At 43.5% G+C, this 20,977-nt stretch overlaps 1 protein-coding gene and 1 long non-coding RNA gene across 3 annotated transcripts; one reads left to right on the forward strand and one right to left on the reverse strand.

Annotated features, from left to right (window-relative positions):
- Nucleotides 1-1,691: 1,691 nt before the first annotated feature.
- Nucleotides 1,692-7,476, reverse strand: LOC129637904 (uncharacterized). 2 transcript variants are annotated; one of them, XR_008707627.1, is made up of 3 exons: nt 7,163-7,476; nt 5,429-5,604; nt 1,692-2,228 (listed from the first exon to the last, which is right to left on the reverse strand). It is a non-coding gene; the product is annotated as an uncharacterized LOC129637904 (long non-coding RNA). The 2 variants fall into 2 exon arrangements; XR_008707626.1 differs by having other exon boundaries at nt 1,694-2,172; nt 7,163-7,469.
- Nucleotides 7,477-7,576: 100 nt separating this feature from the next.
- On the forward strand, nt 7,577-20,826 carry KCTD13 (potassium channel tetramerization domain containing 13). The gene is made up of 6 exons (XM_055562204.1): nt 7,577-7,970; nt 9,453-9,622; nt 17,109-17,198; nt 17,288-17,340; nt 18,009-18,204; nt 20,041-20,826. The coding sequence occupies exons 1-6, from the start codon at nt 7,727-7,729 to the stop codon at nt 20,275-20,277; spliced, it is 990 nt and encodes a 329-aa protein (XP_055418179.1). The 5' UTR covers nt 7,577-7,726; the 3' UTR covers nt 20,278-20,826.
- The last annotated feature ends 151 nt before the right edge of the window (nt 20,827-20,977 follow it).

The following is a 20,977-nucleotide window of genomic DNA, read 5'->3' on the forward strand; positions in this document are numbered from 1 at the left end:
TAGTAATTATATAATCTCAACCAAAAATGTTACCAAGACTACTGATTTATATCAGTTCAACCTTATTAATATCAAATATACATGGCAGTATCTAGTATGTTAAGAAAAAAACTCAAAACATCAGGAGGAATTGGTCATAATTATAAATATGCTACTGTTTAAAAATGTATATTAATATGTCTTTCTTACTGCTGGGCATATACAAATTTCATTTATTGCTTAAGAAAACCTTCTGCTTAGATATTCCTTAATTTACAACTGAGAATTTGGAAAGCTTTCTGTTTATTAGAAGACTAAATCAAAATTTATTTACATATTAAAAATAAAATTGTTTAAAAAAATGTTTTGTAATTATGTGTGGTAACAGATGTTAACTAGACTTATTATGATGATCATTTCACAATATATACAATATTGAATCACATTTTACAACATAATGAAACTAACATAATGTTATATGTCAGTTAAACTTCAATTTAAAAATTAGGGGCAGACTTCTTTAGTGGTACAGTGGATAGGAATCCACCTGCCAATGTAGGGGACATGGGTTCAATCCCTGGTCTGAGAGGATTCCACATGTCACAGAGCAACTAAGTCCTATGTGCCACAACTACTGAGCCCGCACTCTAGACCCCAAAAGTAACAACTACTAAGCCCGTGTGCCATAGCTGCTGAAGCCTGCACATCTAAAGCCTGTGCTCCACAACAAGAGAAGCCACTGCAATGAGAAGACCACACACCACAAAGAAGAGTAGCCCCTATTTGCCACAACTAGAGAAAGCCTGAACACAACAACAAAGACCCAGTGCAGCCAAAAATAAATTTCCAAATATTAATAAAATAAAAATAAAGAGTAAAACTTCCATTTGCTTTTAAAAAAAATCAGGGACAAAGAAAAAACAGACACACAGATCAACGAAACAAAAAAGAGAGCTCAGAAATAAACCCATGCATATATGGCCAATTAATTTACAACAAAGGAGCCAAGAATATACAATGGGAATAGGACAATCTCTTCAATAAATGGTGTTGGAAAAATTAGAGACCCACATGCAAAAGAATGAAACTGAACTGCTATCTTACACCACAACAAAAATGAACTCAAAATGAATTAAAGTCTTGAATGTAAGCCCTAAATCAATTAAAGTTCCAGAAGAAAACATAGAGGCAAGGTGAGTTCTTTGATATTAGTCTTCACAATGATATTTTGGGTTTGATACCAAAAACAAAGGCAACAAAAGCAAAAATAAACAAGTAGAACTACATCAAACTAAAAAACTTCTGCAAAGCAAAGGAAACCAACAAAATGAAAAGGCAACCTATGAAGTAGGAGAAAATATTTGCAAATCATACATTTGATAAGGGATTAACATCCAAAATATATAAAGAACTCATACAACTCAATAGCAAAAAAAAAAAAAAATCCAATTTAAAAATGGACTGAGAATCTGACTAGATAATTTTCCAGAGAAGACATACAAATGGCCAACAGGTGCATAAAAAGGCATGCAACATCACTAATCATCAGGGAAATACAAATCAAAACCACAATGAAATATCACCTTACACCTGTTAGAATGGCTGTCATCAAAAAGACAAGAGATAAGTGTTGGAGAGGATGTGGAGAAAAGGGAAGCCTGTGCACTACTGGTGGGAATGTAACCAGATGTAGCCGCTTTGGAAAACAGTATGGAGGGTCTTAAAAAAATTAAAAATAGAACTATCCTATGATCCAATAATTCCACTTCTGGGTATACAGACAAAGGAAATGAAACCACAATGTCTAGAAGAGGTATTTGCACCCTTATGTTCATTGCAGCATTAGTTAAAATAGTCATGATATGGAAACATCCTAAGTGTCCACTGACAGATGAATGAATAAAGAAAATGTAATATTTATTTATTTATGTATTTGTTTATTTCAGCCATAAAGAAGAAAAAAATCCTGTCATTCGTGACAACTTGAATGGACCTCCAGACTATTATGCTAACAGACATAGAAGTGAAAGTCGCTCAGTTGTGTCCTACTCTTTGCGACCCCATGGACTATACAGTCCATGGAATTCTCCAGGCCAGAATACTGGAGTGGGTAGCCGTTCCATTCTCCAGAGGATCTTCCCAATCCAGGGATCAAACACAGGTCTCCCACATTGCAGGCAGTTTCTTTACCAGCTGAGCCACCAGGGTAGACAGAGAAAGACAAATATTTTATCACTTATAGGTGGAATCTAAAAATTCAAACAGAGAACAGATTGGTGGCGCCAGAGGCTGGAGGTAGGAGTTAGGGAAATGGATGAAGGTGGTCAAAGGGTACAACTTCCAATTATAAATAAGTTCTGGCGATATAATGGACAGCATGGTGAGTATTTTTTAAAATTTCAAAAGAAATCATATATGAAAACTTAAGATGATTTACTTATAAAATATAAAAACTAAAAAGGTTTAAATCGTGAGAAAACTAACCCTTGTATAAACCAAAATATTGTGCTGGCATTATTTTTACATAGCAAAATAAAACGCAAAACACTGGATCATGCTAAAAGCTCCTTTTATCTTGGAATTCAGCCCATTTGTATCTTATCTGTAACTATACAAAACCTATTACATAAGTATTACTTTTCAGTGCTCACAAAGGAAACATATATAGTTTAGCAATCCTTTCAGACATTTTTGATTATCGATGACCCTTGAACAATGTGGGAGTTAGGGAACTTAAGGAAATAACACTCCTCAAAACCCCACTCTCTAGGGCACAACTGACTCCCTCCTCAAATTTAGCTACTAATAGCCTTACTGATAATATAAAGTTGATTAAAACATACTTTTTATGTTATACGTATTATATACTTACAATAAAGTAAACTAGAGAAAATGCTATTAAGAAAGAGAAAATACACTTAAGATACTGATTGTATTTGTCGATACTGATACCATATGTTAACATAATCATGTCAGTATCTACGTCAACACTGTCTTATATTACACAAAACATTGTAGTTAGTAAATGTGCTACTAATATAACATTGTGTGTATTAGTCACTCAGTCATGTCAGACTCTTTGGAACCCCACAGAGTGTAGCCCACCAGGCTCCTCTGTCCCTGGGATTTTCCACGCAAGAATACTGGAGTGGATAGCCATTTCCTTCTCCAGGGGATCTTCCTGACCCACCCAGGGATCAAACCTGGGTCTCATACATTGGCAGGCGAGTTCTTTACCACTAGCACCACCTGGGAAGCCTGAGTACTACTAACACTGAACATCAAGAATGAAAAAATAGGGAATTCTCTAGCCATCTAGAGGTTAGGGCTCCATGCTTCCACCACAGGGGGCAGAGGTTCCATCCCTGGTCAGGAAACTTAAGATCCTGCATGCCATGGTGCGCATGGAAAAAAAAATAGTGTAAAAAAGAAATTCATGTTTATTTACAGATAAAGTGATTCATATACTGATAATGAAGCAGCAATATGATCACCTTCTGGTAACCTTGTGTAATCAGTAGTGTCATGAAGAGTCTGTAAATGTTTGTGTATACAAGTTTTGATAAATTTTCACTTTTTATAATAGATCTGTGTATATTTTATGGTTGAGTGAGAGTGAGTGAGTGAAGTTGCTCAGTCATGTCCGACTCTTTGCGACCCCGTAGACTATAGCCTACAAGGCTCCTCTGTCCATGGAATTCTCCAGGCAAGAGTACCGGAGTGGGTTGCCATTTCCTTCTCCAGGGGATCTTCCCGACCCAGGGATCGAACCTGGGTCTCCCGCATTACAGGCAGACGCTTTACCGTCTGAGTCACCTGGGGAAGTATTTTATGGTTAACAAATGACAAAACACACTAGCATCTATTTATATTTTATGCATTCATAATATACCTAACTTTTTCTTAATTTTTTGATATTTTTAGGCTACATATTTTTTCAAATTATTACAAATTCCCCCTCCAATTTTTCCAATATATTTGGAGTTCAAACCCATATCGTTTGAAGGCCAACTGTACTTAACTGAATTGTGCACACTCAACAAAATGTTTTTTTGATTAAGCTTTAAACTTTTCCAAGAGAGAAAAATGGACAGGAAAAAATGAGAGAAAGTACTTCAGACAAACATGAAACTATTACCAAAAAAAAAAAAAGCTAATCTGTATTACCCCTGCAGGAAAAGATAAAATGGTTTAAGTCCAAAAAAGAAACTGTTTAAATGCAAATTCCAGCCCCCCCCCAGATTTTGATATATATTAATACATACACACAAAAGGAGTCACGTTCCTCCTAATTTTAAAACATATCTTAGGCGCTTGACAATAGAGCTATATAATTTAAAAATCAGTATTTATTAATCTCCAAAGTACAGAAATGATATATCACCTATGTTAAACAAAACAATCTCTTTTTGACTAACATGACAATCCCCTCATGAGGGTCTCTTCTCTTTTTGTTCTACCTTTCTTTTTGTACCTTTCCAATAAAGAATCTTCTTCTTGTCCCAAGTTCCCCAAAATGGCCACTGCAATTCTAAATGGTCCCTAAGGAAATTATGTCAGAAAGATAAGGATACAAGCCAATGTAACTGTAAGAAAACATGAAGGAATCAGGAATTTGGCCCAGTTTTAGTTGAGACAAGAGTTCATAAAACAGTACTGTGCAACTTGTATCTCTAGAACTTGGCCAAAGACCAATTGTCATTGATCAGAAGCCAGAGCAAATGACCTGATTCTGGGCAGAAGTGAAACAAAGCAGTTCTCAAGGACACACACACAGAACTGAGACAGAACTCCTTACAAAGGTTTGGAATGGCGACCTGAGGCAAAGTTTATTCAAAGCCCCCTAGTTTGAGGGTCTAAAAGCCACAGTCCCCTGGGCTGGCTGTAGGACCTACTTATTGGGCCTTGGTTGATGAAGTAATTTGTCTGGTTAACTTGGATAACAAATGACACTCCAGCATGCTAACTGACCCCCAAGTGGTTGGCATACCCAACTTCTAAGAGGGACAAATGATGTTCAGCCACCAGATACTGTGCAAGAAAGTCTTTGTAATGTTCTTAGACACCCAGGGCTGCATACCCATCTTGTTCCTATATACTTTTCCTCTGACAGACAAACAATATCCAATGGAGGGTCCTTTGGAGCAGACAGATGTAGAAAGTCAGAAAATAAATTCCCCAAGGAAAAATAAAATCTGATTAGATAACCCAAAAACTGAAGAGGATCTCTTTTTTTGGCTACACCAGGTCTTAGTTGTGGCATGTGGAATCATAGTTCCCTGACCATGGATAGAACCTGTACCACCTGCATTGGCAGTGCAGAATCCTAACCACTTGGACCACCAGGGAAGTCCCTGAAGAGGATCTGATTCCAAGGAAAACAAACAAAATAATTCCCAAACTCAAGGGTCTCAACAAAACATCAGAGCTCAGTTCAGCAAGAACTTACCTCCCAGCCATGGGCAGGATGGCACCTCAAACAGTTAGAGACACAAGGGGTCTCAGATGTGCACATTATTACTAGAGTCAAGGATCCCAATCCAGGGTACTGAGGGCTTCAATTTAATCGCCATGGAGCCTCCATTTCTGACAATGCCTTCCAGGCAAAGACCACCAGGAACACACCTGTAGTTGAACAAGGGAGCCTGCATATCATGGGGAACCCACGCTGGGCACCTCAGCAAATGCATAATAAAAATGGTTTATTACAGGATTGGGCTTCCCTGGTAGCTCAGACCATATAGAATCTGCCTGCAACATGGGAGACCTGGGTTCAATTCCTGGGTTGGGTAGATCCCTTGGAGAAGGGAATGGGTACCCACTCCAGTATTCTTGCCTGGAGAATTCCATGGACAGAGGAGCCTGGCAGGCTACAGTCCATGGGGTCACAAAGAGTTGGATACAACTGAGCGACTTTCACTCACTTGGTATTTTAGGATTGGAACTTAAGTTAGATGATTTTCTTGGAGGGCTTGAGAAAAGGGAAGGTTTACTCTAAGTTGGATGGTGTCAGAAAGTGGGGATAGTTCTTTTTGGTTGTCTTGTTTTTTCATTTTTAAAAATATTTATTTGGACGCACCAGGTCTTAGCTGCAGCATGCAGAATCTTTAGTTGCGGCATACAAACTCTTAGTTGTAGCATGTGGGATCTAGCTCCCTGACTAGAGATTGCACCCAGGCCTCCTGCATTTGGAGCATGGAGTCTTAGCCACTGGGAAGTCTCATCTTAGTAATTCTTATCTAGAAATTATGAGAAATGGATCAGGGCTAAAACTGTACTCAATGAAGGAATATCAGTCACTCAATCTCTGGAGGAGAGGGTTGTTTGGTCATTTTTGTGGTCTGAGCAATGTTTTGGGTTCAAATATGATCATGGAATGGTCTTTCAACTCATAAGAGACTGGCTTTGTCTGATGTTGGTGTTCTGTAAAATTGTTTATGCTCAACAGGGCAACATCATAGCCTAGTTAATAGGGCCAGGCCCCTTCCTAGCAATACTGAGGTTTCCGAAGGAAGACTGTAAACTAGCTCCCAGCCACACCTTTTTCTCTTTTTCATCAGCTACATTTGAAAAATGAGAATTGGCAGTCCTTTCATAAAGCATGGACTTTGCAGGTCACCACCAGCCCCAGGACTCCCTAGTACCTTGTAACTGGTCCACTCCACTCCTTTACATTCCTACCTGTTCCCTGGTAGTTAAATTTGCACCCCTCACTAAGCAGAAACGGAACCAAATAAGCCCAGAGAAAAGTGACTTGCCTAGGATCACTCAGTGAACTGGTGGCAGGGCGGAAACTATTCAACTTTCTCATTTTCCCTCCAGCGGGCCCCCCACTAGACATTCAGGTAGACTGCTAAATCTCTGAGGTGTCAGCCCATCAACTGAATACAGATGGGGTCCCATAAAAACACTTCTCACCACGCTTTATCAACATGTTTCCAGCTTACTTTTTCCCTCAGGGGTTGGGAGTCTTAAGACATCGACTGGGATTCTAAAGCCTTTGCTCCAGCCACCCCTGACCTTTTCTGCTTCTCAACTATGTCCACTGAGTAAACGCCTGAGGGTCTCTGTATTTGCCTGTGGCTCTTTCTGGAACCCTCCCCCCTCACTCCTGCTCATGGCCGCTTCTTCTGAGCTTCAGCTCAGTATCACCTCCTCAGAGAAGCCCTCCATGACGACTTACCTCCTCACACCCTGCCTGCTCTAGAAGTACTGCCACCTCCTCTGTGAGGCCACCCCCTCTATCTCCTTTAAGAGCTTCTATAGCGCTTTGCTCGAAGCTCCTGCCAAGTGCGCGGGGCTAGGAGGCGGCGAATTGTTTCCAGTCCCCTGCCTCTCTGGGCCAGTGTTCCCTTTATGCCCACGAAACGCTCTGAGAGAAGAAACACGCGGCAGGGACGACGCTTTCCTCAACAGGCAGGTGGCCAAGAGCCTCCTACTTCGGGACCCCAAAAGTAGCGACCAGAGGGCACATTGCGCGCCACCCGGCTCAGCCCAAGGCTACTACGCATGCTCCGCACTCCAAGTCACGCGAAGTCGGGGGCGGGGCCTTGACGCGCCTGCGCAGGTGCTCTCCCGGCTTCCGGGAGGTACCGGCGCGATGGGACAGAAGGCCAGTGTCGCTGAGTAGCGGCGGGGTAGGGGTGTGCGGGCCAGCGGTCCGGTCCGAGGGCTCAGATCTCGGTCTCTGGAGCGGCCAGGGAGCGCGAAGAGAAACTAGGGTCGCTGCCCGCCGCCACTACCAGGCATGTCCGCCGAGGCCTCGGGCCCGGCGGCGGCCGAGGCGCAGTCCCTGGAGATCGCTAAGCCCTCGGGTCTCGAGCCTGGCTCCGCCGCCTACGGTCTCAAGCCACTGACCACGAACAGCAAGTACGTGAAGCTGAACGTGGGCGGCTCGTTGCACTACACCACGCTGCGCACCCTCACCGGACAGGACACCAGGCTCAAGGCCATGTTCAGCGGCCGCGCGGAGGTGCTCACGGACGCCGGAGGTACGCGGGCTGCCCTTGCTTACTTTCCTGCATCCTCCAGATCCCGCCTCCCTTTCGCCTAGTCTGTCGTCGCCCAGTCTTCTCATGCCCCTTTTCTCCTACCGTCCAGTCAGCTCATTCTCACCTCCTCCGGCGCCCACATCCCATCTCATCTCCCCTTTCTCATTCATTATCTCCCTCCTCCCCCGGTCTTTACCCCCAGCAGTAGTAACCAACATTCATGGACCACCCGCCACTCCCCGCCCCTCCAGCTACTCTGCCAGGTGCAGTGGTAAGTGATTAAACTTGTCAGCTGAGAATGTTCATTGCTGCGTCCCACCGACCCCTTCACCCCTCAGCTCAAAAGACTTGGGAACCCGCCTTGCTGGCAACAACATCCTTCCAGGCAGTTTTCATCAGTTTCTTCCACTTGCCGAGTCTCTTCCTCAGCGCTGCCAACAATCATCCCGGAGTGTTAGAGGATTTTGTCTGTCTCTGTTCCGCTAACGCAGGTCCCTGTACAGTCTAGGAATCTTTATATACAGACTGTAGAAGGAGGGGACTGCTTTTGCTTTGCCAGGGACGCCAGAATGGAGAGTGGACAGTTCTCCTCACCAGGTGAACCTTACCCTCTGGAAGTGTTGCATTCAGCTCCGTCCCCCATATGCCCAAGGGGAACTTTAAAGTTTGATGGGGAGAGGGGGAGGTGATTCAGAAGGGGTTACGAATTATGAAGGCCGGCAAATAAAAATTGGGGAGGTATCGCTCAGCCTTCATATGCCTAAAGGTGAATAATTTTTTTATTGAATAAGTATTTGTAAAATGCCAGTTAGTGTTAGAAATGCATTGGAGAAGGAAATGGCAACCCACTCCAGTGTTCTTGCCTGGAGAATCCCAGGGACGGGGGAGCCTGGTGGGCTGCCATCTATGGGGTCGCACAGAGTCGGACACGACTGAAGTGACTTAGCAGTAGCAGTGTTAGAAATAGTTTGGTAAACAAATCTGGTAAGATAAGTCTTTCAGAGTTTTGCTTTTTTTGTATGTGTGTTGGGGGGGGGCGGGTAGGGGGAGAATAAACAAACATACAAAAACGAGAGCAAAGCGTGTGATTTCAGATAGTAATAAGTTCTATGAAGTTTATAAAGTAGTGAACTGGCGGGTGCGGTAGACATTTTTAATAGGGTGGTCAGAGTTAGCACAAGAGGTTAGGGGTTTATTGATAAGGTTATCTGTAGGTACTTGCTCATGATGAAAACCTCAGTGTAGACCAGACTTGGGAGGGAATTAATTCTCTGTGGCTGGATGTGTTTAAAAAATACATAAATAAAAGGCCAATGGGAGAACTCACTGGAGATGTTTTAAAGGGATTTTCATGGATATGGCAGAGGCCTGAGACAGATTAGTATTCAGATTTGTGGCTTTAGAATACTTTTTTAATAAATATAGTAGTTCTGTGGCCTTGAGCAAAGCCATTCTTTCTCCTGCCTCTCCCCACCCCACCAGGTTGGGTGCTGATTGACCGGAGCGGCCGCCATTTTGGTACAGTCCTCAACTACCTGCGGGACGGGTCTGTGCCTCTGCCTGAAAGCACCAGAGAACTGGGGGAGCTGCTGGGCGAAGCCCGCTACTACCTGGTACAGGGACTGATTGAGGACTGCCAGCTGGCACTGCAGGTGAGCACCCCTTCCGCACCTCCCGAGTCCCACCCTGATGCCTGTGTGCCTGGGAGAGCTGCCCAAGCAGTTAGCTGTTAAGATATTAAAGAAAAACAAAAGGAAATATGGCGCCGTGACTGGAATGTTGCCTCTGGCCTGACTCTGACTGGCCGTGACCCCAGCGATTTCGGGGGTCCTCTGCGTTTCTGCTATCCCACCACCACCTCATGCCAAGACTACTGCATTGGTTAAATGACTTCTTTCTCTGCTTCTTGCTGTTTCTACCAGCCAGTCCAACTGTTAAACTGACAGTGTAACACGGAATAATGATCCTTAAACACAATCCCAATTTATTCTCTCCTTTGCTCAGCAATCCCAAGTAATGCCCTTGTCCCACTAAGTTAAAAAAAAAATTCTAAATTTAAATTGTAATATAATGACCTCCATGATCTGGTCCTAACCTGGGAGGCAGCATTCCATCACGTCCGTGGCTTTAAGTAACTTTTTTTTCTAGCAATGAAATACTGAAGAAGCAGCCCCTCCTGATAAAACAGGGTTGGGGGTGCCAGAGCCCCATCTGCTGGGCTTCTCTTCTGGGGATCTCTTAGAATTCTGAGGAAGAGAGGTTGGAAAGGACAGCCAGGAGATATGGGTTAATGTCACCTCCCCCACTGCTGACTGAGTGACCTTGAGTGGGTCAATTCCTACCTCTGGCATTCTGTTCTCATGTTCCAGAAGATAGGGAAATGAGGAAAATACGTGCGATGTAGTGAGTTTCACAGAAAGTCTTTTATTCTGTTCTATTTTTACAATGTTAAAAGTGTCCTTTCTTTTATGATATAATATTAATAGCTTATAAGAGTTTCTTTTTTGATGCCCTTTATATATTAAAAAGTGGCAGCTATGAACAACTTTCTGTTGTCTTGGGGAGTACTTATTGGTCCTTGAAATCCAAAAATATAAAATTCCTTTGGGCAATAGCTGTGTTTGTTTTTCAAGTTTTTTGACTGCATCTCATAGAGAAAAATGCATTTTTTATATTCATCTTTATATAACCAAGGGCTTCCCAGGTGGCTCAGCTGGTAAAGAATCCGCCTGCAATCCAGGAGACCTGGGTTTGATCCCTGAGTTGGGAAGATCCCCTGGAGAAGGGAAAGGCTACCCACTCCAGTATTCTGGCCTGGAGAATTCCATGGACTATATAGTCCATGGGGTCACAAAGAGTCAGACACGACTGAGTGATTTTCACTCACTTACATAACTGAAGTGAGGGTTCTATAAAATGATACTTTTAGTGAAATACACTCTGATACATTATGCTTTCTTTCTTTCTAATGCTATTTGAGACCCATTAAATTTATTTCATGGCCCATTATGGGTTACCACTTGCAGTTGAAAAAACATTAAACTAGATGATTTTGGAAGTGCATTCCTATTTGGTAGCTTTACATGTATCTAATGTTATCTCATATCCACTGTGGTAGGGTCTGTTACCTCCTTGTGTATTTGTTTGACATAAAAAGAAACATGAGGGAAGCTGGGGATACATCCAGGGTCAAAGAATTGTTTAAGCAGCAGAGCTCCAAGTCAACCCCAGTTTATCTGACTCGCAAGTACAGTACTTTTTCTTCTGTGCTCCAGCTGCCTTCTTTCAAAGTTTTCTCAAGGCTGTTCCCATCCCCAACCCACTCAGCTAGAATATGTGTGTGTGTTTGGAGGTTTGGGGTTTTGTTTTTAAGATTCAGGTACAGAGTAGTGAGTTCATCATATTTCTCAGTGTGCACTTAAACATCTTTAGTCTCTGCAAATCTTTTCACTTTTCATTTTTCCTTCATTCTCGATCCCCTGCCCACTTCCCTTGCCCTCATAGGTACCCCTCCACTTCTAACGTTTTAATATGTTTGCTTGGATTATGTTTGTACTCTTGAAAAACTATAAAGTGTTGCTTTGTATACATAAACATTTTAAATTTCCATAAATGGCTTTGAGCTATGGATTGTGTGTTCTGTTTCTTAATTCAGCACTTTTTCCAAGTTTCGTTCATGCTGCTGTACATACATTTAGTTCTTTGCTTCTAACTGCTGCACAGGAATCTGATGTGCATTCGTAATATTTTGTTTATACATTCCCCTGAGGTTGGAGACCTAGATTGCCTCCTGCTTCCTGTCCCCACAAATGATGCCACAATGAGCATCTTTGTTCCTGTGCCCTCGTGGGTCCTGGACCAATGTTTCACATGATTGTAGCTGGGATTGGAATTGCTGGGCCACAGGACACGTACAGATGAATTTCAGCAAGTATCATCTGAATGCTCTCCCGAATGGCTGTAGCACTTTATATTGTTGATGAGCAGTGCATAAGGAATCTCATTTCTGCATATCTTCAACAACTCATGGCATCACCCAGCATTCTAATTTTGCCCATCTGATTGGTATAGGGTGATCTAATTTTAATATGTATGCTTCTAGTTACTAAGTAGATTTAGCATCTTTTCATATATTCACTAACATTTTTGGTTTCCCCTTCTGTGAGTTGCCAAGTCATATTCTTTACCAAATTTTCTATTGAATTTCCTTTTTCTTGTTGCTTTGCTGGAGATTCTTACATAGTTTAGTTCCTAGAGAGAATTAAGCCCTATTATTCTAGGGCATATACTTTACATAATAAATTAACTTCTCCTGTGCATATAGAATGGTACTATTTATCTGACATTTTCAGAAGAGTTGAGAAAATAGTTACTCAGATTATTTGCTGGGTTTTGATACTCAATAAGGAACCCCAGTTGAGAAAGTCTGTTTCAGATAATAATTTCTAGTCAGTTTTAGATGTTGCCAGTCATTTCACTTAGAATGTCATCTATCTGTGACATCTGTTGTCGAACAGAAATTGTTGATTTTTAAAATTATACATAACCATTTATTATTTTTAAAGCATATATAAGTATTGTAGAAATTTAGAAAACACAGATAATCAAAAAAATAAAAGCACCAAATACTCTTCTGGGTCTTTTCCTGTGTGAGTGTGTTGGTCAAAATATGATTATGGTGTATGTGCTGCTTTGTAATCTGGTTTTTTTGTTTGTTAATAATTGCCATCTTTCCATGTCAGTGAAATTTTATCTAACATCAAGGGCATGTTCACATTTCTCCATTTGTTCCAGAAATGTCTGTCATAGCTGGTTCACATCTAAACCAGTCCAGTCTAGATCCTTGCATTACATCTGGTTATTATGTTATTTTCCCAACCCAAAGCAGTTCTTTTTATCTCATAATACTGACCACCAGTTGTCCTGCACAATGACCTACTTTCCAAATCTGCCTGATTTGGTTTGTTAACCCTCATCCTGTCTTGAGTTTCTCTAAACTAGATGGTAGATTCAAAGGCTTGATATGAAAAATTTTGATTAGAAAACATTTTAAGTAATGTTGCATATTTCATACTGTGCTATATAAAGACCTATAGTATTGTTAGTATGACCCATCATTATTGATGCTCAGAATTGGCCACTAGATTCAGGTGGTGATGGTTTGATCCTTCATTGTAGTTCCATTACTTTGTTGCCAACTATAAAGTAATTCAGGTACTTTATGAATGGCAGTTATCTATCAACCACACAATTGTTAATTCTCACCAGAATCAGTAATTTCATTAGTGTTGTAGAATAATTATAATTCATTCAACATTACTTGGAATTATTTATAAAATCATGCTTTTCACTGTCAACTGGAGAGACTCTTGAATTTAATATATTCAAATTCCTCTTTTTTTTTCCCCCACAAGATCCTTTTAGGATCTTGTTTAAGTTTATTCTGTATTTTTTATTAGCTTTATAGTTTTATCTTTTGTATATGGAATTCACTGTAGTAATGTGAATTATGAAGGGATTTAACTTTTTGTCCTCCGTGGCGGGGACAGTGCCATCTACTACACAATCTGTGGTAGCCAGTGTCCAAGAGAGCCACCAGCAATTTTTTTTTGCCCCTTGCTTTTATTCAGGTTCTTGTTCAGTCCCTTCCCACACTGGATAGGGCTGTCCTATGTAACCAGTAGGAGATTGCAGAGGTGATAGTGTGTGACTTCTAAAGCCAGGTCATAAGTCATAGCAGCTTCTGCCTCTCGGATCACTCACTGTGGGGAAGCCAGATGCCTTGTAAGCACACTCAAGCAGCCCTAGGGAGACATCCACTTGGTGAGGAACTGAAGCCTCCTGCTCATGGCCAGCACAAACTCTCAGCCAAATGGGTGAACTATCCCAGAATTGGATCCTCTAGGCCCATTCAAGTTTTTAGAGAACTACAACCCTGGTCAACAATGGACTCAAACTTTACGAGAGACCCTGGGCCAGGACTACCTAACTAAGCCACGCTCAAGTTCCCGACCCACAGAAACTGTGTGAGATAATAAATGTTTATTGTTGTAAGTGGCTAAGTTTGTACTAATTTATTACCTAGTAACAGATAACAGATTGTGGTATCTGGAATGCAATTCTGCCAAAACAAAACCAAAAATGTGGGAGTGCCTTTAGAACTGCAGAGTGGGCAGAAGTTGGAAGGACTTTGAGAAGAGTATTAAGAAAAGCCTAAAAAGCTTTAGAGTATTCATAGAAGTCTGATGACCTTTGAGGAGGCTGCAGTGTGGAATGTGTTTCCTGGAAAGTGGTGGAAAGGGTATCCTTGTTATAGTGGCAGAAGTAGCAACACTGTCTCTGATAGGAATATATTAATAGAAAGTAGAAAACATACCTAATGAACTGGGTGATCTAGCGAAGAAATTTCCAGACAGAATGTTAGGTGCCACAGGTTTCTTGTTGCTTATACTAAAACAAAAGAAGAGAGGGTATGCAGAAGGAAATTGAAGACAAAGGAGCCAGTAATTTGGGGCGGGGGTTGAGGGGGAGGGGTGGCGCTTGAACATTTCCAGCCTTTCAAATAACAGCTGATGTTAAAATTAACAAATGGCTTCCAGGCAAAGAAAAAATACAGGGCGTTCTCAATATGATATAGTCTAAAGATGAAGCTGAGGATGCGATTGTAAAATCCTTTGTTAAGACCTCAGAATATCCAAGAAGATGCCTCAGAATCAGTCAAATGATAGCTCTTCTAAGAAGCTTAAAGCTATTGTCAGGCAGCAGTCTCAGCATAAGCTCAAAGAAGAGCTCATCTCACAAAGTTGTGTGGGTGTGGTTTCTGTCTAATGAACTGAACCCCGGACTCACAGTTCAGTTCAGTCACTCAGTCGTGTCTGACTCTTTGTGACCCCATGGACTGCAGCACGCCAGGTTTCCCTATCCATCACCAACTCCTGGAGCTTGCTCAAATTCATGTCCATCGAGTTGGTGATGCCATCTGGTCATCTCATCCTCTGTTGTCCCCTTCTCCTCCTGCCTTTAATCTTTCCCAGCATCAGGGTCTGGGTCTTTTCCAACGAGTCACAAGACACCCATTAAGTTTTTAAGGGAATTATATTGGCAGAAACACTGCCAGCTTAGACTTAAAGGGACAGAGACAATACAAGAGGAAAAGAAACCTTTGGACCTGCAAAAGTTGTACGGGCAAAAAGCAGGCTAAAGAAACTATGGAGCTGCACTGAAGTGATCACAACATTGTTAATCGCCTAACTCCAATATACAAGAAAAAGTTAAAAAAAAAATTAACAAACTATGGAGCTGCAAACATGGATTGTCTTTCATGGAAAAAGAAGGATGATGACTCAGGTCAGAGCCAAGAGCCATAAAGAAGAATCACCAACTTCTGTGCATCAGCGCTGTAATGGAATGGGACTTTGGGGGAATCTTAGGAAGACGTGGTGAGTATGTTTTGCATATGGGAGGGATTTGAATCTATGGGGGCCAAAAGATGGATTGTGGAGTCATCCTCCAAGGGAATCCTCAGTGATTCTTATTCCCTAGCATTCATTCCCTGGTGGTGTTCCGTTCCATATTGAATAGGGCTAACAAAACTAGATCATAAAAGACTGGGAGGAGATTTCTCTGGTGGCCCAGTGGTTAAGAATCCGCCTTGGAATGCAGGGAACAGGAACAATCCCTGGTCAGGGAACTAAGATCCCACATGCTGCGGGGCAACTACTGAACCCAAGTGCCACAGCTCCTGAGCCTGTGTGCCAGAATGAAAGATCCCACGTGCTGCAACTAAGACCAATGCAGCCAGATAAATAAATACTAAAAAAACAAAAAAAAAGGCCTCTACTTTGCTCTCTCTTGGATTATTTGCTCTGGAGAAGCCAGCAGCCATATTGTGAGGACACTCAAGTAACCCATCACAGAGGTCCAACAGGGATCAAATATTTCCTGCTAATAGCCAGCATGAACTTGCCAGTCATATGAACAAGCTTTCTCAAAAACAAATCCTCCAGATGAAGACAGCTTCAGATTACTGCAACCCCAGCTGACTTACTGTAGCCTCATGAGAGACACCATGCCAAAAGCATTCAGCTACGCCATTCCTGAATTTCTGACCCACAGAAATGGATAATAATATTTGTTGTTGATTTAAGCTTTTTGATTTTGGAGCAATTTGTTACACAGCAATAACTAATACACACTTGCCCTCACTGATTTGTGATGTTCTCTCTATAAATGTCAGCCTTCATTTTATATATATATAGATATCTATCAGTCTGTTTCCAAGTTCTCTATTGTATTTCATTGTTTTTGTTTCCACACAAGACCTACACTGTTTTCATTATTGTGGCTTTGTAAGTATTTTAATATCTGGGAGGGTCAATCTCCTCTTTCTTGACTCTTTTAAAAAATTGACCTAAGTAATAGAGTAGAATTGTTCTTCCATGTTAATTTTAGTAAAAGTCTTAGGTGTTTCTAAAAAAGAAATTCTGGAATTTGTATTAGAATCGCACATCTAGTTTTTAGGTTGGGGGAGGTGAGAGGGGTTTTGGCATGAGGATTCTCAAAGGCAGAGAAGAGGAAAGAAACCTCTGTGTCTGGCTCTAATTCTCCCTCCAGCCTCCCACCCAGCCCAGTTCATTCATTCACCAGATACTTATTGAGCATCTACTGTATACTAGGTACTTATTCTCTAGAAAGAGACTATGAGCAAATATACCAAAAAATGAGAAAATGTGAGGACCTGAGTGCCATAAAGAAAGTGAATGGAGAGTGTGAAAAGGAAGTAGTAGAGGTGGCTACTTAGCCAGGGAGCCCAGGGAGGAGGACTGGTACCCTCCTAGGGGCACTGATTGCATTGATATCTGAATGGCATGAAGGGGCCAGCCATGCAGACAACTGAATGCTGGCCTTTGCTGGCAGTGGCAGCAGCAAAGGGCCCAGGGGGCACAAGCTGGGTGCAGAAAGGAACAGGCTCAGCCAGCAGGCAGGGGAGAGTGGCAGAGCCGAGATCAGAGAGTTCACACGTGGACCACTGAGGAGTCTGGATTTTTTTTCCCAGAGGCAACAAGCAGTGTTGGAAGGCTCTTAGGGGAGAGAGTGACCTTTGGTTGTGCTGTTAATCACCTTCCGCTTCTTCTCCAGCAAAAAAGGGAGAACGTGTCCCCGCTGTGCCTCATCCCCACGGTGACATCTCCCCGGGAGGAGCAGCAGCTCCTGGCCAGCACCTCCAAGGTGAGGCCCCTGAGCCCTGTAGGGTGGAGGCTGGGCGCCTGTCCCAGCAGCCTGACCCCCACCCTTCTCCACCCTCTTCTCCCCGACAGCCCGTGGTGAAGCTCCTGCACAACCGCAGTAACAACAAGTACTCCTACACCAGGTGACCCCCTCGGAGGTGGGGAAGTGCAGTGGGTGGAACCCTGGGCTCCAGCATAACCCATGGGGAGGGTTATGACCTCACAGGGGGTGTGGAAAGAATCCTGCCTGGATGCAAATTCCAGCTTTGCCACTTATCCCCTGGAGACTTTGGAGAGGTCATTTTCACTTGTGAGCTTCAGGTTTTGGGTTGGGGTTTTTTTTCTGAGCTTCAGTTTTATCAGTAAACTGGGGTCCGGATGAGGATTAGCATTTCCTAAGTGCTTGCTTTTTAAGAGGCATGGCTCTAAGCGCTTTACATATATTTACTCACATGAACCTCACAGTCGTTGGAAGTAGTTATTGTTGTGATCTCCATTTTACAGATGAGGCAATTGAGGGAGCAAGAGGTGAAATAATTTGCTCAGTGTCACTCAGTTAAAAGGGGCTGGAGCGAGGATGTCTGGTGAGGCCACTTGCCTCCGGAACCTGCAGGGGTAGATCCCTCTGCTGTGCTGGAACTTGCTGAACAAATGCTGCTTCCTTTCCAAGGCCTGCTGGGCACCAACCTCCTAGGCAGGACTAGAGTGCTGGGTCTCAGTGCCCCTAAAGCTGGGGTAAGTGGGGTGGGTTGCAGAACAGAGGGAAGGAAGCCTGTCGTGCTGAGGCCTCCTGGGCCCCCCTGGTCCTCAGCACTTCAGACGACAACCTACTTAAGAACATCGAGCTGTTTGACAAACTGGCCCTGCGCTTCCACGGGCGGCTGCTTTTCCTCAAGGATGTTCTGGGGGATGAGATCTGCTGCTGGTCTTTCTACGGGCAGGGCCGCAAAATCGCCGAGGTGTGCTGCACCTCCATTGTCTATGCCACGGAGAAGAAGCAGACCAAGGTCAGATGGGGTTTTGGGGCCTGGTCAGGGAGGGCTGTGGCGGTGGGCAGGATCAGCACCCTGGACAGAGGCAACTCATCCAGTCAGGCCTGGGAATTCCATCAGTGGGAGTCAGGAGCTGGAGTTTCAAGTTTTGGGGTCTTAGCTCTGTAACCTTGGGCAAGTCATCTTAACTTTCTGTGAGTCTCTGCTTTATCTGTGAAAGGAGGGTGTTGGATTAGAATGGGATTCTTAATGTAGGCCAGTTGAGTTTCAAGACTATCTTGAAAGAATATGTGGTTTGGGGTTTTGTGTGTGCATTTTTCTGTGTAGAAGGACCGTACCTGTCATTAGACTCTCAGAAGGATCTAATGACCCAGAGTAGGTTCTTAAAACTTCAAGTATTTGGAACAAACTGAGATCGTAGGCCTTGAGTTATTACTGATGATTGTTACGGCATCCATCATCAGAGACTTTCTAAGCACTGCAAGAGGCTTGAAACCAGGGTAAATGAGATGCTGAGTAAAGAACAAGCCCTCTGTCATGACATCTGTCCCTGAAGATCTTATCACCCTGGTCCCTCTGACCTTGACAAGAAGGGTGTGCCTCAGAAACACAGGAGATCTTGGAAGTCTCTAAGCACCCAGTGTTATTTCACACCTCACTGCCTTTGTACACACCATTCACTCTTAGGATTATATTTCCTCATTCCTGTCTACTTGTGAACTTGTGCTTAATCTTTAAGACCTAAGCCAAGCATCACTTTCTTTGGAACAACTTAGTCCAAGAATTTTCAAGACAACCACCCCAGAAAAGTTGGTCCTACCCCCCTCACAGCTAAACACAGCGTTGATTGTAGTCTGCTGGGGATGGGGCTGTGGAGGGTGTTTACTTCAGCAGCAAGGGGTTAGCTTCTTGAGAGCAGAGCTGTATCTTTTTTCCCCTCTCTCTCTAGCACTAACCAGGCTTTTATCACACTACAGAAGCTAGGAAACATTTATTGAATGCATGCATGAATGAATAGCCCAATTTCCAAGTAGCTTCCTCTGTAGTTGGGAAGACAGGAAGATAAACCAGTAATGAGATTGCAGCTCGTTAAAGTTTTGTTGTTTGTATCCCTCCAAGTCACACAAAGGGAACCCTTAACTACTTCTTCATCCCTTTCTACTCTTCTTCACTCTGCCTCATTGCTTTGGCCTTGCTGCTGATCTAAAGATACACTAAGCACACTCCTGCCCCAGAATTCTTAGACTTGCTGTTCTCTTCTCAGACTGATCTTTCTCTAGTTCTCTGTCTGGTTCCTTCCCTCCCTTCCTTTGGCTGTTGGTCAAATGTCACCTCAGTGAGGCCTTCTCTGAGCTCTGTCTTTAAAGTTGTAACATTCCTCCCCTTTTCCTGCTATAACTTTTCCATAATATTTATCATCATCTGACACTTTATATCTTATTACATGTATGTCTGGATCCTCATCCTAGAATGTAAACTTCCCATGGACAGGAAGTTTGCCTGTTTTATTCACGGCTATATTCCCCAGTGCCTCGAATAATGCCTGGTACTGTGCAGTCACTCAGTAAATATTTGTCAAATGAAAAAAAAACAAAACCAAACCAAGAGACCTAGCAACAAAGGACAAAGCAAACAACTCTGCCTGACTTCAGAGCTGGACTTCACAGCACAAGCATGACTTTGCTGAGTACAGACATTGCAAAGAGGACAGTCCAGGCTCAAGGAACCTGTGACTGTGGAGGCCAGGCGACAGCACAGGCTAGGAGGCCTGCCAATGCAGGAGCAGCCTGGGGGAGGGGATGGCTGTATAGTCAGGCCAGGAGGGAGCTGGGGGTTGCTGGCCTTTTGCAGGTGGAATTCCCAGAGGCCCGGATCTTTGAGGAGACCCTGAACATCCTGATCTACGAGACTCCCCGAGGCCCAGACCCAGCCCTCCTGGAGGCCACAGGGGGTGCAGCTGGAGGTGGTGGAGCCAGCCGAGGGGAGGATGAGGAGAACCGAGAGCACCGTGTCCGCAGGATCCACGTCCGGCGCCACATCACGCACGATGAGCGTCCTCACGGCCAACAGATTGTCTTCAAGGACTGAATTTTACCCTGAATTTTCCTCTAGCCACTGGGACCCAAGTCCCTCTCTCTTTTCCTCCTCCCCTTCCCAGATCTTTGCCCCGGCTTTGCTGGCCAAGTCGTGGGTCTCCCTTCCGTCCCTTCATCACATGGTACAGTTCACTTTGGCCCTTTTCCATCCATTCCCACCTCATTGCTAACCACACGGTACATTCCAGCCCCTCCCCTCAGGCCTTCAGAAGGCTTACGTTCGTTCCTTCATCCCCATCCTTGTCCTGCCCTCTCCCCTCACCAGCCAGTTTAGAAGGATTTAGAATTCCCTTTCTCTTTTTTTAGTACATCCTACACGCCAAAGTGTCAAGCCACCGTAATAACACCCACCGCGTTCTGAGCCGCCTCCTCACCATTGCGCAGGGTTGTTTGCTCCCTCCTCCTCCCCGCCACCCTCCCTACTTCCTTAATACTAGGCTGACCTGGGCCTGCACCGGCTCAGCATCTTCCCAATTTGTTTCATATTATTTATTATTTTAATTTTCTATTAAATTATTGGAATAAAGTCGAGTTGAGGGTCTGCTGCTGGCTCTCAGGGAGATGGCTTGTTTAGGGAGACACCTGGATGAGAGAAGACACCCTTGCCCCCAGCCTTTCCCTGGGCTGGCAGCTGGGAAGAAAGTAGTCAGGAGAGCATTTAAAATCTATATTTCAGTGTTCCCTGGCCAGTT

Source organism: Bubalus kerabau, chromosome 23 (assembly GCF_029407905.1).
Source record: "Bubalus kerabau isolate K-KA32 ecotype Philippines breed swamp buffalo chromosome 23, PCC_UOA_SB_1v2, whole genome shotgun sequence".
Classification (NCBI taxonomy): Eukaryota; Metazoa; Chordata; class Mammalia; order Artiodactyla; family Bovidae; genus Bubalus; species Bubalus kerabau.

Bases quoted from the DNA above. Each gene is read 5' to 3' on its own strand.
- KCTD13 (XM_055562204.1), top strand. From the start codon at position 7,727: ATGTCCGCCGAGGCCTCGGGCCCGGCGGCGGCCGAGGCGCAGTCCCTG. The intron at 17,199-17,287 runs GTGAGGCCCCTG...TCTCCCCGACAG, and splicing joins TCCTGGCCAGCACCTCCAAG to CCCGTGGTGAAGCTCCTGCA. The intron at 17,341-18,008 runs GTGACCCCCTCG...CCTGGTCCTCAG, and splicing joins AACAAGTACTCCTACACCAG to CACTTCAGACGACAACCTAC.